This window comes from Pristis pectinata, chromosome 1, assembly GCF_009764475.1.
Source record: "Pristis pectinata isolate sPriPec2 chromosome 1, sPriPec2.1.pri, whole genome shotgun sequence".
In the NCBI taxonomy this organism is placed as follows: domain Eukaryota; kingdom Metazoa; phylum Chordata; class Chondrichthyes; order Rhinopristiformes; family Pristidae; genus Pristis; species Pristis pectinata.
The window spans coordinates 100,189,082-100,206,269 of NC_067405.1; the positions used below are offsets into that span (position 1 = coordinate 100,189,082).

Genomic DNA, 17,188 nt, shown 5'->3' on the forward strand with positions numbered 1-17,188 from the left:
AGGAAGGCCTGTTCGAACTTTAGGCAAGGCTTGTGTCCCTCAGCCAAGGCCAGCATCTCGTTCATTAGGGCCGATGGGGATCTGTCCCCCAGGCCGTTGAGATGAAGCAGGCGGGCGGCGCGCTTGTGATGGGAGAGGCCGAAGGTCCAAATAAGAAGGTCTTTGAAAGCAGGGTACTTATCCTCCTCCAGAGGAGACTGGATGAAGTCTCCGACCTGGGTGGCTGTCTCTTGGTCCAGAGAGCTGACCACATGGTAGTACTTTGTGGAGTCGGAGGTGATCTGCCGAAGTTGGAATTGTGCTTCGACCTGGTCGAACCAGACGCTGGCCCGAAGCATCCAAAAGGTGGGCAGCTTGAGTGCCACTGCATTGGCTGCTGCATCGTCGTCCATTGTGCGGGTCCAAAATCCGTTTGGACCGTCGGGGTCACCAATGTAGCGGTTGCTACCGCGATGTAAAAGCATGACGCTAGTCGGTGGGCTGCAGAACAAAAACTGATTTATATTCCCACCTTGCGCAGGCCTTTTAAGAGGAATGGTTCTCACCCACCGAAAACAGAAATGACGTATGTGCTACGTCATCAAACTTTTCCCGCGCGTGGGTTCTCCCCGTCGCTCAGAAGATGAAGGCCCAACGCCATCTTGGGCCTTGCCGCTCTGACGATGCGCGACCCGACCGCCGAGCCGGTTCACTTGCTCAGATGGTGAGTCGCTACACCTGGCTTCTCTTTTGTTTTCTTCTCTTGTAGGACAAAAGAGAAGAAAACAAAGTATGTGGGTCCTGCACTAGATCTAACCTAGCACAAGGTTTAAGAACTAATTCCCTTACATAAGTACTAAGGAATTTCAGCAAGACCACACTCTGCTGCTGGACTACATGGGAGGTCCAGTGGTGGAACATCTGGACAGTTATGGTGCCTGCTACTACCTAATGTGTTCAGGACTACTATGTTTGGCAACAAATTCACAAGAGTCTTGGAATTGCTTCTATTTGCCAGCAAAATCAAGGTCAAAGGCCCAAACGTTTGCAGATAAAACGCTCTAAAATTTGACCAATATCATGTCTCAGAATTACAGTTTGGTTCTACATTCCAAGTTGCTGCTAATGATTTCAGTACATTTTATCCAATTCATACTGCTAAACTAAAAGGGGAATAAAACATGCAAATCACTACCTATGCTCTTCACCTTCTACTATGCAAGGCATTGTAAAGAATTGTAAATATATCATATGTGTAGAATTGTAGTCTTCCATCTCTTTCCAACTTGCTTCTCAAAGTAAATTGCATCCTCTTGTGAGTTCAGACATTTTTAGTGGCAAAAGTATGTTGGATTTTCATGGCAAACTTGATTCCTATTACCTCCATAAAAGTGATACAAAATTAGGCTTGTATTGTTGACTAAGTATTGCAGAAGTCACAAGTTTAGATCACATGGCAGTCAATATTTAAAAAGTCGTAAGAAAATGCAAATAGTGTTTTACAAGATAACATGGAATAAGTATTCCTAAAAGACTAAAATAAAAGACTGCTACTTTCTGTGTAAGTCAACTAAAAACAATGGCCTATTTTTTGCCTGCATATATCCCTTTGCATCCCAGCAAGTTTAGGACTCCCACACAAATGCAGATGTCCCGAACATGCTGGCTACTCTTTAACAGTGATTTCCCTGTTACACTGTACCACTGGGGCCCAACAGTGGAGCAGATGCTTCCTGATACTCCTCAAGCATTTACACTGGGAAATCTGCTCTAAAATCCTGCACAAGGTTTGAATTTGCACAATATTTGTGAGCCCATTCACTTCATGATGAGACTGCTTCAAGAAAGTAAAGTATAATGGTCTTTCGCATGCAACATAAGTAACACAATTTATTCAAAATTTGTGTCTTGTATGCAATCCTGTATATTAAATTTTTTGATCACTGTTATAGGAGATCTGCTAGTGATTAAGGAAAGACACTAACTTGATGCATTGTTGGACACCCCATTTCATCTGCAGTTTCCCCTGCCCTCTTCAAATTACCTATGGTAAATAATTCCATCATAGTTTCCTCTAGATTGTAAGAGGTGACAATGTGCAGGTGTGAGATGGTGGTTGGCGGAGTGGGTATGTGAACTAACAGAATTGTGCGACACGGCATCTTGATTAATCCCTTTATCAATACCTATAATGACAAATGTTATTTAGTCAATTCTGAGGCTAGGTGCAAAAGTTTCTAGTTAAAACAGCCAGATTGTCTACCTTTGTTTGTGACAAGGGTAAGAATTTTCTGGCTTGTGGTATGAGTACAATTCCAAGAGAATAGCAGAAACAATCCTACAATATCATCTTGCCAAGATGCTTGGACCTTGTGTTTGTTAATTCTTTACCTTGTATTGACAATTTGCCCACCAAAGGGTCAAACTATCAGTGTTACCATTTTCTACTTAAACTATATGTTGTAATGGACTGGAAATTTTAGTGAACTCTCAAAATGCTCAATGCCCTAGTTCTCAGGTACGACTGATCAGATGTTGCACATTTTTGGTCCAGAAAAATTGCCCTTTTGGCACTCCTTTGGAGACTGGGCTCAGGATGGTCAAAGGCCCAATGAGGTCTGCGATGTGGCCAGGATGAACATCAATGGTGGTAGTGGTGGTGGGAGGATGAACTGGCTGTTTAGATATTGGTTGGGGGGTAAGTAACTGGACCAGAATTTTGTATGTTGGGATTGTAAGGGGTGTATCAGAATAGACCTTTCATTTCAAGTATTTGCATACTCATGGACATTTTAGAGGTAGTTCCTTTAGGATGCTATGCCTCTGAGGGCATGGTTTGAACTGTAATTTGTTGTGTATATGCTACAGCATGGAAGTTTTAATTAACAACAAAGCTTCCATTTATATACCACCTTCATTGTAACAAAACATACCAAGGCATTTCACAGGAATATCACCAAATATGAGCTATCTACGTGAGATATTGGAGCTTGGTTAATTAGTTATGTCTTAAGAAACATCTTAAAGGAAGCAAGTGAGGTGAAGAAGTTTGTAGAGGGACTTCCAGACCTTAGGACCTTGGGCAGCAGAAAGAAAGTGGTGGTGCCAAATTTTAAGAAGCACAGATGTCATGATTGTTGAAGAAATGGAGGAGATTAGAGGTATGGAGGAGTGAGCCCACAGAGGGATTTACAAACCAAGCAGAATGTAAATTTGAAAACTGAGGGTTTGTTTAACTAGGGGCTAATGTAGGACATCAAAAACAAGGAAGAGGGGGAATGGGTCTGCCTTAGAATGTGCATAGAAGGGTTTTGGATGACAAGTTTGAATGAAGATACCTAGCCAGGAGTGTGCGGATGGCAAGATGTAACTCTTTAAAATTCAGTATCAAAGACAGTTGTTATTTTGTTGCTAAGTCGAAGAGTAATATTGTAATTATAACATGAAGTTATGCTTGAAGAATGAAATCTTAAGTGGATCCAAATGCAGATAATTGTCTGAAGTGTTAAGCATCCTCTTAAATGTTTCTTTGCTGAGATTGAAATAAAAGTCTATTCATCACAGCTACCTGTAGCACTTTCCAATGTTAAAAGTGATTGATGATAAAACAAGGTGTTTTTTCATATAATTTTATTTAAACCATTAAAACAACATGATCGCAATGGTTATGTAAAGAATTTTAAGTTGACAACACAAGTGACTAATTAATGATCTAATTAATGCACCCTAGTGTTTATATAGACATTTTTACTATGAGGAACTCTTTGAAACACTTTTTACTGCAAATTAAAGGTTCTTTTCCATAATTTTTTTTTGTATTTTTACTGCTGTATAAACCAATCCTGATGGTCTCCATTAAAATGATGTAGATCTATGTGTAAATGTTTGATGTGCTATTCTCTTGAGGGGCAGTAAAATAATCATTGTTCAGTTAAAGACTAATGTGAGCTCAAGGGATCAAGGCTCATCACAGCTAGTGAAAATTAAGCTGCTTAAAATGTTTATCCTATCCTCTTGATCCTAAACTTTGATGATTGAAGAAAGGTGAATATCTGCAGGATTCCAGAAGTCACACTCCTCTCCTGTTAAATATTAACTTCAGAATTTAAATATTTCTCAAAGACAAAAAACCAGGAAGATCCACAATAATCTTCAAAGGCTGGTATATCAAAATGCAGTATGCATTAGTTAAACCTGTGTGAGAAAGGTTATTTTAATTACTTAAGTGAACATTGACAGGAATGAAGGTATAGATGTTTAAAAAGAATGTCTGTGGCAGCAAGCAGCCATGGCAAACCTCAAAAATATAAATAAGAGCAGAAATACATAAAACAAAAGCATAATTAAAATGGAAATGTGCAAATTAGCTATTCTGGACCAATTGAACTGATGACTTTGTGTGTGAAGCATAGGCTGTAGTTACCAAAATTCTAAATAATAACAGACCAGGAAAACAATTTGATGCATTATTTCATGTAATTATATTAAATCCATGTCTGAGTTTTATGTAGATATGTTGTTGAGATCAGTAACACAATATTGTATTTCATTGCATTTCAACTGAATGGCACCTTAGTTGTCAGAACGAACATGAGTTTAAACAGATACGAACCATTTGAAGTGTGTGAATAAAAAGAAAGTGTGCAGTTCAGATTTTATGTGTCTGTACTTATTTATGTCATGTGCCTGGAGTCGCTCACTCTTGTAGACTAATGTGAACTTGATTTCATTTTTTTGCCTAGTTTTATTTTAATTTGTGGGGTTGGAATTGGTGATATATATTTAAATGAGGATATTGATACCTCATTATTTTCCTATAAAGACACTCAGTACTTGAGTATTTATGCATGCATGTGGACATGGTTATATGGCAGTTATAAATATCCCCTTTTGGGAAGACTGTAGGTGTTTGAAGGTTACATTATACATGACAAGTGTTGCTGCCATGAATGTTGAAGCACAGGGAAGTCACAATAATTACGGAGTATTGGCTACTGACTTTGGAACAAGCCCTCAGGGAAACTACAGCCACCAGCAGGTTTGCGTGTTGACAGTTTTTTTTCTTTTCCTCTTAGCTTTGAAGATATAATAAGGTTCTTTGGGGTGAAGCCAAAATCTGGGGAGAAAGAGATTACACCAAACTACATATTCATGTTGTGGTTTGAGTTCTGTACGGATTTTAAGAATACTTGGAAATGCGAGAGCAAAAATATCTCTAAAGAAAGGTAAGAAAGAGATAAAATCTTCCATGGAAAACTTGTAATCATTTCAGAAAGTATTCTTCTTTAATTTGAACATTTTTACTGTACCATCGAATTATAGTTTACTGACATTTTTTTGTGAGCTCGGCGTAAAGAAGTTTGATTCCCTCAGGGTAGATTGAAGAAGTTGCCAAAATCTGCTTTACCCACAAGGAAGATAAACACACGTAATCTGATAAATTACACTTTCCCAACTCTTTTCAATTACCTGCTAATAAAGTGGAATGAGAGCAGTGCTAATTTGTAACAGATTGCTTCACTAGTGCATTTTTATGTTGAAACAGCCTAAATGAGCTGATATTATTGTTGCAGAAAGTACAGGCAAATAAAAGCAAATGCTTTTCCAGTTATTAAACTTCACTTGCATCAAAGAAAAACCCCCCAGACCTAGGCCACACTTAGCACAATGTCAGAGCCCCACACTGAATTTACGGCAGCACATATGACCTCAAGTACCCTGCTGGGGACATCAAACTGCGTGACACTGCTTCTCGCAACAGTCTCCTGATTTTATTGGTTTGAGAAAGAATAACCTTATCCCATATTTGCTTTTAGGTAAGGTTTCATGAAGGAAGTTTTTATGTGAGAGCTACATTACGACTTAAAGATTGGCATTTCTCAGTTCTGTGCTCTTTTTACACTCCTGTGTTATATGCTCTGATTCAGTATTTCAATTTTCAATCAAACTAAACACTGAAATCATTAAAGTTATGATTTTTATGTACTGAGATGTTTAAGCAACTATGGAGCAAAGAAAGAAATATTTTGTATATTTTCAGCCTATTGTCAATTTTACCAATATAAGCTATTGCAATAGAGTCTAATCCATTTAGATCCTTGTATTTGGAAAGTTATCTATACTTACAATTGTGAAATATTTTGATAAAATCTTGGCTCTAAAATTACTAGTGTATTCCATAGAAAAATGATATAAATAACATTTTCACTACATTAGCAGCTCAGACAAGTCGGTACAGTTGCCCGGCAGTTTTCCTTAACTAATTCAGTTTAGGTAACAATATAAGTATAAACATATTATTTTCTTTAAATTGTTTGATCAACTTTTATGTCATACTTACTGTCTTAAATACTATTCAAAAAAAGCCAGTTGGATTTAACATGTTTAAAGTCTGATTCTATGGACACTCTTGGGAAAAGTAATAAAAATTGAAGAAAAACGTGTAGGTAATGTAACACAATGCAATACTGTTAACTCATTGGGTTCAAAATTACATCATTGCTGATGGTTATTCATAGATTTACTTCTGTATCAATGCATTCTGTGCTGGATAAAATAAGAAATTAAATTTTCTTCATGTTACTGTGCTGTAAGGATAATAAGAATCTTATGTTCAACTGCTACTTTAGGGTTAAAGTTGGAATTTAATCAAAAACAGAAGGAATCCATTAAGATATATAACCAAAATTGGGAGTTCCTTGAAATGCTGTAAACTGGAACAGCAGAAAAAACATCCACCTCTAGAATGTCTTGTAAAGTCATGACCCTAAGTGACACTGTTTTCCTAAGTGTGAAACCGTTGATTTACCACCCAGTTTACTAGAAGTGGATCAGAATCAAATTAATTGATATAATTCTAGCTTTTCTAGTCTTGTGTTTCTCTTTTCATTCCAACTCTATTAATGCAGATCTATATTATGAAACATTATTGGAACAATATTATTTAGCCATACATATTACCACATTTACTCTCTAATGTAGCATGAAATCAATGGGGTTGACTTGATGCAATAATATTAAATGGGTGATAAAAATGTAAATCAGGCTGTCAATTCACGTCTAACCATTTTATGCCAGTGCACACTATCAAGATGCAACTCAACCTTAGAAAATTAACTCTACTTAAGGTTCATATTTTAGGGTGCTGTAGTGTCAGCAAAACAGGACTATTAAAATTTTGATCCAATATTAAATTACATTGAGCTCAGGCACATGATGTTAATATTGTTGTGTTAATTTTTTTCCTGTTTACTTAATCTAAGTATTTTAGATACATGTGTCTTTAAATATTGTTTTACATTTTTGCCAACACTCAGATGTTGTTAGTTTGTATTCTGTCACCAGTTTCACTCAGAGAAAACAGGAACTGTGGATTTATTAACACAAAGAGGAACCAACTCACAAGTAGGGAAAGACATATTCATTGACAAAGGGACAGACTCATTAGGAAAGATTTTCTAACCCACTACCCCTGTGCTAGCATTGCATTGAAGCTGGGGACCTACAGCATGATCAAGAGCATGTGATTTCCTGTCCCAGGCAATTAATCTAGGCCAGTGGCATACTCAACATATCCCAGGTATAAAGCCTACAGCTACAGGATGTAGAGATTGGGATCTTCTCTTATTATTGAAGATCAATCTCCAAAATGTTAAAGTTGGATATTAAGAGCCTTAAAGGAAGGGGAGGAAGGGATTGTAGGGGATGGGGGTTGGGAATCTAACTTGGAAAAATAACACCGTGCAGCCTTTGGTCTATCCCCGGCAGTGCCAATGGACTTCGTTTAACTCCAGTCAGTGACATGCCATAGAACAGTACTTCCTGGGCCTCTCTGTGCTGGGGTGCCCACCAAATAATTGCAGCACGTGGTCTCATTTGAAGCAGGCCTGCACCTCATGGAAGTATAGGATAAATTCCATGTTTACCAGCTCATGGAAAATGGCAGACATCTTGAAGCAAGAGGATTGAAGACCAGGCAACCTGAAAGCCTGTCCCTTTATCCCAATATTTCTGAAGGCAAGGATAAGAATAATCAGCCTGATGATATTCATTCTAAGATGTAAATATTCTGTCTCTCAGAGAGAGATTAGAGGCAAATGCTGGCACTTGATGGGTAATTATACCCCACTGTCTTTGTAATCTTCAATCCCCAATTTCTATTTCCTTTAACTAAAACTGAGGCTGAAAGTATGAAATTTCAAGTTTGTCACATATTCATCCATTGAAAAATTGCTATTAAGTTTGCTCAGAGATTGAATCCAACCAAAGATTTTCAAATTCTGTCAAAAAATGCCCCAGTATTACAATCAAAGGTATAACTGTAAGCAAAATAAACAAAGAACATGCAAGTATTGAATGGCAGGTCTCATATGAAGAGTACAATAGGATGCTACAGCTTATCTGAGCATTTTGCTTTTGGAGTTGAAAATCAGCTGGGGTTCATGGTCCTATCTTTGGGCGTTAAGTTTTAGTCTTATAGTAGTAGAAAAGATCCCCATGAATGGTCACTGGACAACCCTCAATAATGGCCCCCAGTCCTGATCTTGACTCTGCTACATTCTGCATCTTAAATCACCAATGCAAAAAAAAATAAGGGGTGGATTTCTGCAGAGGATTTCCAACTTATCTGCTATAATCTTAGCAAAAAGATAAACCTCAGACAAACAGCATAGACTCAGATAACAGTCTCCACAGTTTTTTCTCAGCTTTGGAGCTCTCCCACCAAAGTTACAACAGACAAGCAAGAAACTCCTTGCAGAGATTCATCCCTTAGTAATCAGGTTTTAAAAATAAATTTGTGTTTTTAAAAAAAAAACAAACACAAATAGGGAGTGTTGGAGTAAGTACTTTTTGTTGAAAAGGTTCCAATTTACCATGATGTTAAAAGATTGGAGAGCATGACTATGTGGTATTATTAATCCAAAAAGTAGATACCATAATCAAATAATTATTGCTTCAATGTTCTTGTATTTCAAATGTGCATAGAAATTCAGTTCTTTGACACTGATGGATACCAGAAACTAGAGATTCTAATGTGCATAGAAACATCCACTAAAATTGCATTGTGCAGAGGGCATCATGCCAGATTCTTTCTCGGCCACAGGGGAACAAATTTCTTATGTGCATGAATGTGCAAGGCCCCATGCAAACAGGCATTCAGAATTCCAGGCCTTCAGCATGGTTACACATCGTAACTTAGTGCAGTTTCAAGAGCATGCTATAAGCACAAACTTACAAGCATGCTCTCCTGCTGTGATGAGAGCTTTAAAAGCAATGGTTCTCAACAGGAACCAAACCAAGAGTGGCAGGTTGGAGTCAGGAGCAGGCATCACATGTTTCCAACAGATGATCAGGCTTCATGGCAACAGAGGTAGACACACAGGGGAAGCTTTTTGTCTCTAACAAAGAAAGAAGATCTTACATAGCATATTGGAGACATTTGATCACTCAGAGATGATTATATAGTCATTGTCAATGGCAGACTCCTTAACAGCAGCTCAGGTAAGGTCTGTCCCCTTAGCCTAGATCAAGCAGATTCATGTTAAGTTCTGCTTTTTTTTAATTCAAGGTCCAGTATGCAGAGTTCAATGTCAGTATGCACACTAATAGTGTTGCATGCTAGTGGACATCATTAATGGATGCCAAGCCAGGAGTGTTTTGCACATAGAAACCAGTGATTGAGTTTCCCGTTGTGCGCTGTATGCACATGAAAGTGTCAATTGCATTTAGCGAAAAAGTTTGTCACTCAATTGAACTCCAAGTTTGAAAACAGTTTCGGAAATCAACATTTGAAACAAAATATATAAACTGACTCAAAGAAATAGCCTGATAAAATTAATCACAATTCATTGTAACAGTTTTTTAAATATACCATGATAACAATATTTATTCCAAGGTGGAAAGATGTAGCTTTAATCTGCTTTCATCACAATTTGGTATGGCTTTGCATAATTTAGTCATAGAAATTTCATCCAATAACTTGTATATTTTGAAGACAAACCTGCTTATGCTTAGCAAACTTTTATGTTCTAGTAAAGACATGTGTTCTTTCAATCCCATCTGTGAGGTCACAGAGCTATAGGAAATAAAAGACCAAAAGGGCTTCACTAACAAAGATGGGATTCAGGTCTGAATAAATCAGAACTCCCTGGGATATTATGCAGAAAATAATTTCACTTGCTGTTAACTCAAGCTGAGCTAAATCACACAATTAAAGTACAAGAGAAACAAGCAACACTAATAGGTAAAACAAATGGTGTGTAATAAGGGTTGTCTTAAGGAAACTGTGATGAAATGCAACCAGTTATTTCATACATGAGAAAGTAGGCGTCTCGCGGTAGACCTTTCACTTGATTTTATAGAGCCTGAATGAAAAGCAAGCTGCCAAAGGCCCTGATTACTGTCTCTCTGGGAAAGTATTTGAAATGTGAAAGGTGAATTGATGCATGTCTGTGTTTGTCTGGACTTATGAAAGACTTTTACACATTGGGTATATGTTAATTTAAAATGGAAACACTACTAAACTGATCTGCACTATTTGTACAAATGAAGGTTTGTTGTTACAGCAAAACATTTTATCAATGCTTTATTTTATAATCCATTTCAATGTCTTGTTTGTTGCATATTATGCTGTGGTTTATTATAACTGAGGAATATTTAAAATAATCACCCAAGAGGACGTGGCAATTGTGATTCTGCAATCCTGTACTCCCAGCAGAAAACTGCCAGGAATTGTTTGTCAGAAAATTGTGGGCCAATGCTCAATCCCATTTCTATGAGTGTGACCTTATGCTAGGAAGGCAAAATCACAGCAACACCCTCAGCTGAGACTTATTGTAGTGAATTGGTAATCAGTTATACAAATGGGCAGGAAAATCCTGAAGATTGAGGAATCAGTAGTCATGTAGACTTCAGCAGAGGTCGAAGCCTGCATAGGATCCTCAATAGATACCAGACTGGAGATCTTATTGACCACTGCGGGACATTGGCACGAATGGCAATGCTTCCCATGTCTATGGCTGCCTTCGACATGGTGGTTCCAGGGAGTGGTGGTAACTGAAATAGCCACCAGGAAATTCTGCCAGAGACTCATTGACTTCTCTCTGGTCCTAGCAGGGGTTGGGGAGATGGAAATTCAATTCATGGGATATTGCAAAACCTCATGACCGGAAATATTTGCTAAATTCGCTCGTTTTTGTATTGCGATGTACATCACAGCTAACTCCAGATGTGCACATCCTGGCACCAGCTGTGTACTCAGGCAGAATTAGTTCTTATAGTCATTTTACTTCCAAAATGTTAAGTTTATTTTTTTTAGATTTGGAATCAAGCAGAAACTGTTAATGTTCTATATCATTCTTACAACATTGCCTGATTACCTTTGCAAAACTGCTCATTTTGGCTGTTACAAATGCAACTTGCAAAGTTTGACACCTGAGGATAATACTTTAGTCACTGTAACTAAAATTAGCTTGGTGTGGTCAGTTTAGATTGAAGCCAATGGTAGGTCAAGTTCTAACCATTTTAGATTTTGTCCTTTTCTATTGGTGATTGTTATATTTACAGCAGATATACAGATTATAGGCAGTCTTCTGGCAATGTGACAGACATTTACTGCAGCTACTTCATTGGAAAATAGAGAAACTATAATCTGCTGAGGACACAAGTAGAGTTCAATTACAAAAATGGAAATTAGAGGTCAAAAATACAAAACTATCTTGTAACATTAATGGGGTTGTACTGTGGACCCTGTACTGGGAAAGGGAAATGGAAAAGGAAATCATGGAGAGTAGGAGTATCAAAATTATTGATCTAGGAGATCAGAGTGGCAGCAGCCCTGGCTAGATTTTTTGGGGCAGGAATATGCATGAAAGATTTCTCCCAACCTCATAAACTGAAGGGAGATTCAGCTTCCAAGTCCATTTTGTCCATCAGTTCTCTCCTCTGGCCCAATCAACCTACCCCTCCCCTAAAATCACTATGTCTACTGTTTCCTAACACAATTGGAACTTCTCACCTCTCCCCACCCCTGATGTTAGTTGATACCTTCAATAGAAACCTCCTCCCATATGACCTCTGAGTCCTGACCCAATCCCCAAGGTGCCAGTTATTCCCCAGCTCAGACTGATGTCCCTACCATTCCATGCCCTGTGCTCTCTCTGCTTTTCACCACCCCATAATCCACCAATCAGGACACAACTTACCAGTTTTCCTTCCCTAATGGCCTCTGCATTTAACATGCTTTCCCAGCTATCAACTAATTTCCAGGCTAAATGCGTCAACAAAAATCTGCTTTTGGAGCTTGTAATCATTGATACGTCAGTTTTTTTTTACACAGTGCTACACCAAATGACTTAGATTGTGATTTTAATAATTATTAATTTTTGATTTTTCATTGCATTTCTGTTGTGTTATTGAACCACAATTATTAGGTAGCCTGTGTCTTACATTGATATAAAAACAGAAAATGCTGAAAACACGCAACAGGTCAGGCAACATCTATGAAAGGAGAAATAGAGTTAACATTTCAGGTCAAAGATCCTTCATCAGAGAAAACAAGTTAGTTATAAATTGCAGAAAGCATCGTTGGGGGTGAGGTGGGGGGGTGGAATGGATAGGACAAAGGAAATATCTCTGATAAGGTGAGGCTTAGGTTGCCATAGCGATGAGCAGTAAATGAGATCCTGTCAAGGAGTTAGTAGGGAGAGTTAGAGAGAGGAAATCTGAATAAACAAAAAAGCTATGAAATGAGGGCAGTTAGAGATTGAAAACACAAAGAAATGTAAAAATCACACAGTGCAGTTCAGGAGGACATGTCCAGCAGACCAGACTGTGCTAATGGAGAAATGTCTTTCATTGTACTCCTTTTCTTTACCACCTTGAATTCATGATCAGAATTAAGGAAAAATACATTTAAAGTATCATACTCTGAGGATAAATGTTAATTTTTTTAATTAAAATCTCATATGTTGCTTTTTTGAAATTCATATCTGACAGCCCATTTTATTTAGTGCTTCATTTCCTAAACCTGCTGTACATTCATGCTTGTGTTCTCTATTCTATTTATTCAGCAGTTTCTAGGTTTTTAAAAAAACTCATTTCATTATACCAAAGCCAGAATATAGGTTCATAACTACTGTGTTTAAAAAAAAACAAACTAGACAAGAGTAAAATAAGCAGTTTGTTATGAATGAGAACTTTTAATGTTTGTGTAATCTCAATATAAACGGTTAACATATTTCTCTTGGAAGATGATGTGTGTATTTGCTTCAAAGATCATTAGCACAAATTCTAAATGTTTTACTTCTCTCATTAGTCACACTGAATTTACACGGGTGCATGAGCTTCACCATCTCAAGTGATGAATGATGATATCTGTCTTCTTTTGAAGAGATGCCTATTACAGCTATTATAGTCAGATTTCACATTTCCCCTCAATGAATTTCTGACCTTTTCCATTTAAAATGGGCTTTTACTAGCTGTTTCTGACAACTTAATTGGAGAATTGCATGGTATTTTCATCATCCTTATTTGAAATCAATCGGGATATTGGCCACTTTGCTAACATTCCATATAACTCATTGACCAATAATTTCACTTCCGTTATGATGTACAAATTATTACAAAACCTTTTAAAATTCATGAACACAAACAGTGTCTTCCTAATGAAGACTGCCTTATTTTCCTCTCTTCAGTCTATCCATGCAAAGTAAAATATAATGAACAAGCCAGACTACTGACCTTTAGTGAATAGCAACAAAGTTTGAAACTGGCCCAGAGCACTGGATTAAAAACTCCGATCCTTCATGGTTGCAACAGATTTAGATGAAAGAAATTTAGACTAGCTTGAACAAGTTCTTAATGAGGATAAAATCCTGAAAATTCTCACAATGGACCACAATTTGGTACTCAATTTGTGATGTGTCTTGCAAGGACATTATAAATCCTTTGTTTGAAAATAAAAACGTTACACTCAACCAGCACTGGAAACTGTTCTGAAGTTGGGTTAGGACAATGTAAACAGATATTCACTCTTCATTTCACATATGCAATATTTGGCCAAGAGATGTTTTATTCAGAAAACATTGCACAATCTGTAGATTCTTTGGGACACCTTTGCTGACCTTGGCAAGCCCAAACGTTCACCATAGAAAAAATACTTTCACAAAAGCAGAGTTAATAATGTCTTGAAAAGGGCAAGTTATGAACAACTTGGATGTCTTGCTGTCACAAACTTTTAAACAAATGGTAGTAATTTATCTTTTAAATAAATACATGAACTCTAATCTCATCAAAATAAGTCTTTGTCACAGGTCACAATCCAGTTCACCTCTCACTGTACTAACTGCCTCTAGATAAATAAAATTTAGTTTACCATTTTTAAATACTTATTGTGTTTTAACCCCTCATAATTTCTAGTTTGGAGAAGATTCAAGCCTCAAGTCAGAGTGTGGTAGACACAGGAGTTATAGAAGGGTGATGCAGAGCCAACAGGATCAAAGGGACTTGTGAAGAGAATTATAGGAAATAGGAATGAGTGGCATTGAATCTAAAAAGAATGCTGACCTTGGTACAGAACTGTTCAAAGCTAACTTAGTAATATAACCAGGGATGAAATAAATAGAAGTATAACCAGGGACAAAATGAAGAAAGCAAGAATAATAATTAGGAGATTGGGATAGATTTGAGTGTGTGCAAAACTAATGAAGGATGCAAGGAACCTAAGGAAGGATGAGATGGAGCCAAAGGGGGAACTGTGGTAATTTGGGCAGATCTAGAAGAGCAGTTATGTGGGGTGGGTCTTGTGAATCTTAAGTGGAACTGGTAGAAAAAGTGGGAGACATTTAAAAATAGTTCAAAGGCTTTTGAATGAAGACATTTTAAGAGCAAGATCTCGGGAGATACCCTGATATCCAACCACCACTCATGACCTACTCTGCCTCCTGAGACAACTATCAGGTATGGGTGGTCCGCTTAGCCAGTTAATGATTCTCCGGAACAGATTGGTGTGGGTGTGCAGGAGGCAGGCACGTGAGTGGTGAGTTCAGATCCAGGACAATCCAATCCTTTAGGTTAAAGAGAGAAAAGTTCTTGATAATAAAAGCCAAATATAGGGTTATATCCAGAAATCATTAATGCCAGTATGACTAATCCATGATGACGAAAGCAGAAACAATGGAAATATTTAAGCACCAACAAATGCTACATTTGCTTAACTGTAATGTCATTATAGATGAATAAAGTAAAATAGACTGAATGAAGTGGACTCATCCTTACCCATCTTTTGATCTATTTGAATATGCTCTTAAAACAGTATTTTAGGCAGAGGTCTCTGATTCAGTTATAAACACAAACTATAAATTAATGCATATTGCAGATGTGTATGCCTTTCTTATAAGGAGTAAAAAATTACAACTATTGTTCAAGTCAGAATGCCCTTTTCAATATAGTTTATACTACACAAAAATATCTTCGCAGATCATTTTACTTTGGGGAGTAAAAGAATATTATAAATTCCATTTTCCACTGCATTAAGAAAGTGCCCAAAGGGACAGTTGTCTCTCTTAAACTACCTTATGGTTCTTACATGAACAAACCATGCCACATTTGGATTACAACATGTTGAATGTAATAACAAGTGGCCCAGATTTCATAGTCAGCAGTGAAATTAAAGCATTTGCTAATGATCTCAAAGAAACCTGTCCACATTTTATTCTTTGTGACCTCTATTTTGTCTTTCCTTTGATGTCAGGGGTCATCTTTAGAGATTCCTAGAAACAACAGTGAAGTCATCAAACAGCCCCTGTCACATTGAAGAATTCTCATGTTCTGCAAACCAGGAAGTAAAAAGCACAATTTAATTGACATTTTAAGCATTGTACAGAGTGTGAAATGAGTATTGAAACATGTATATGGGAAGCTGAAATAGCAAAAGAATTTTTTTAAAATTTTAAACAAGTGTGGAATTTTAAACTATTTAGATAAGAGAATGTCAGTCCACATATTTAAAGCTGGTTTTAGGATCAGAGAGGTTGTTAAGCAATCATTTTGGTTTAGTGAGCTTTTAAGGAGACTCGTGTGTCAAACAAGTGTGACATTTTTAGGGAACTTATTGCTTATATATAGAATATTCCTTAATTGTTCCTATTAGTGCACTCATTCCTTCAGCTTACGCTTGAGACGGCTTCAAAACAGCTCATTTTCTGAAGGAGCAGGGACTGACAGTAGCTTCTGGATTTCTGCATTTAACTAAACGTGTACTTCAGAAGTCATTGTCAGATTTCCTTTATTTATAACAGTGAGGACTGAAAGCCTCGCTATTATTCTCACCGCAAATTCCGGGCCATTAATTTTATAGCAAGGCAGCATTGCTTGTGGCCCCATACAAATGAAATTGTTTGCTGGGAATGTGTTAACATGATGGTTTGCAGTCACTCCCAATCCTATAAACCTGCCTGTCATGCACAATTGTGTTCCCCTACCCTGTTGTTCCCTATCATGTGCACTATGCTTATGGTGGAAGTTAATTCAACTGAATGGTTCTATTTTATGTTTTTAACTTAAGTTCTTCATAAAAGGCATTTTATCAAATGTGGTTAGTCAGGCGTATAATGGTTTAACCATGAAGTACATTAATCTTTTCTTGTGTTTTACCTCTGGAACATTACAGACCAATTTTACAGCAACTAGTTTTCTTGGGTTCATTATTAATAATTTCTCTCAAAATCTTTATCAAAAGTTTAAAAGATTTTTGCCTTTATCCTCATCACAGTTCAGACCTTATCATAAGTCATAAAGGCAGAGGTAATTGTTTTAATTGCATTCATTTTTAAAACAAAATGCCTCAGCAGAAGGTGCCAATGTATCTGAAGCTAAATAAGTGCAAAGGCTGCACATCTTTTGTTTATACAGCATGTTCCCATCACTCTTCTTCTAACTTTCTGCACCTCTGTCCCAGTATATTCATTTTATCATTACTGATGCTGTTTGAACATCTCGGCAGCATGTTATGGCAGCTCAGCAGGTGAGCACAGTGTGCCCTGGTCATATTCATGCCAACCAGCTGAAAACAGCACAACCTTCTAGTGGCAGCTCATTAAAAAGCCCTTAATTGGTCTTACAATCAACAGCAGGCTTTTCCAGAAAATTTTGTTTGAGTGCTTCAATCTTTATGTTAATAGGCAGAAATCAATGACTAATGTGAAAAGTA

At 37.2% G+C, this 17,188-nt stretch overlaps 1 protein-coding gene across 1 annotated transcript in view; it reads left to right on the forward strand.

The window, feature by feature from the left end:
• The window catches only part of fmn1 (formin 1), a 304,321-nt gene that overhangs the window by 257,002 nt on the left and 30,131 nt on the right, over positions 1-17,188 (forward strand). The window contains exon 17 of the mRNA XM_052015214.1: positions 5,055-5,204. Coding sequence (XP_051871174.1) covers positions 5,055-5,204 — 150 coding nt within the window. The remainder of the gene's footprint in view (positions 1-5,054; positions 5,205-17,188) is intronic.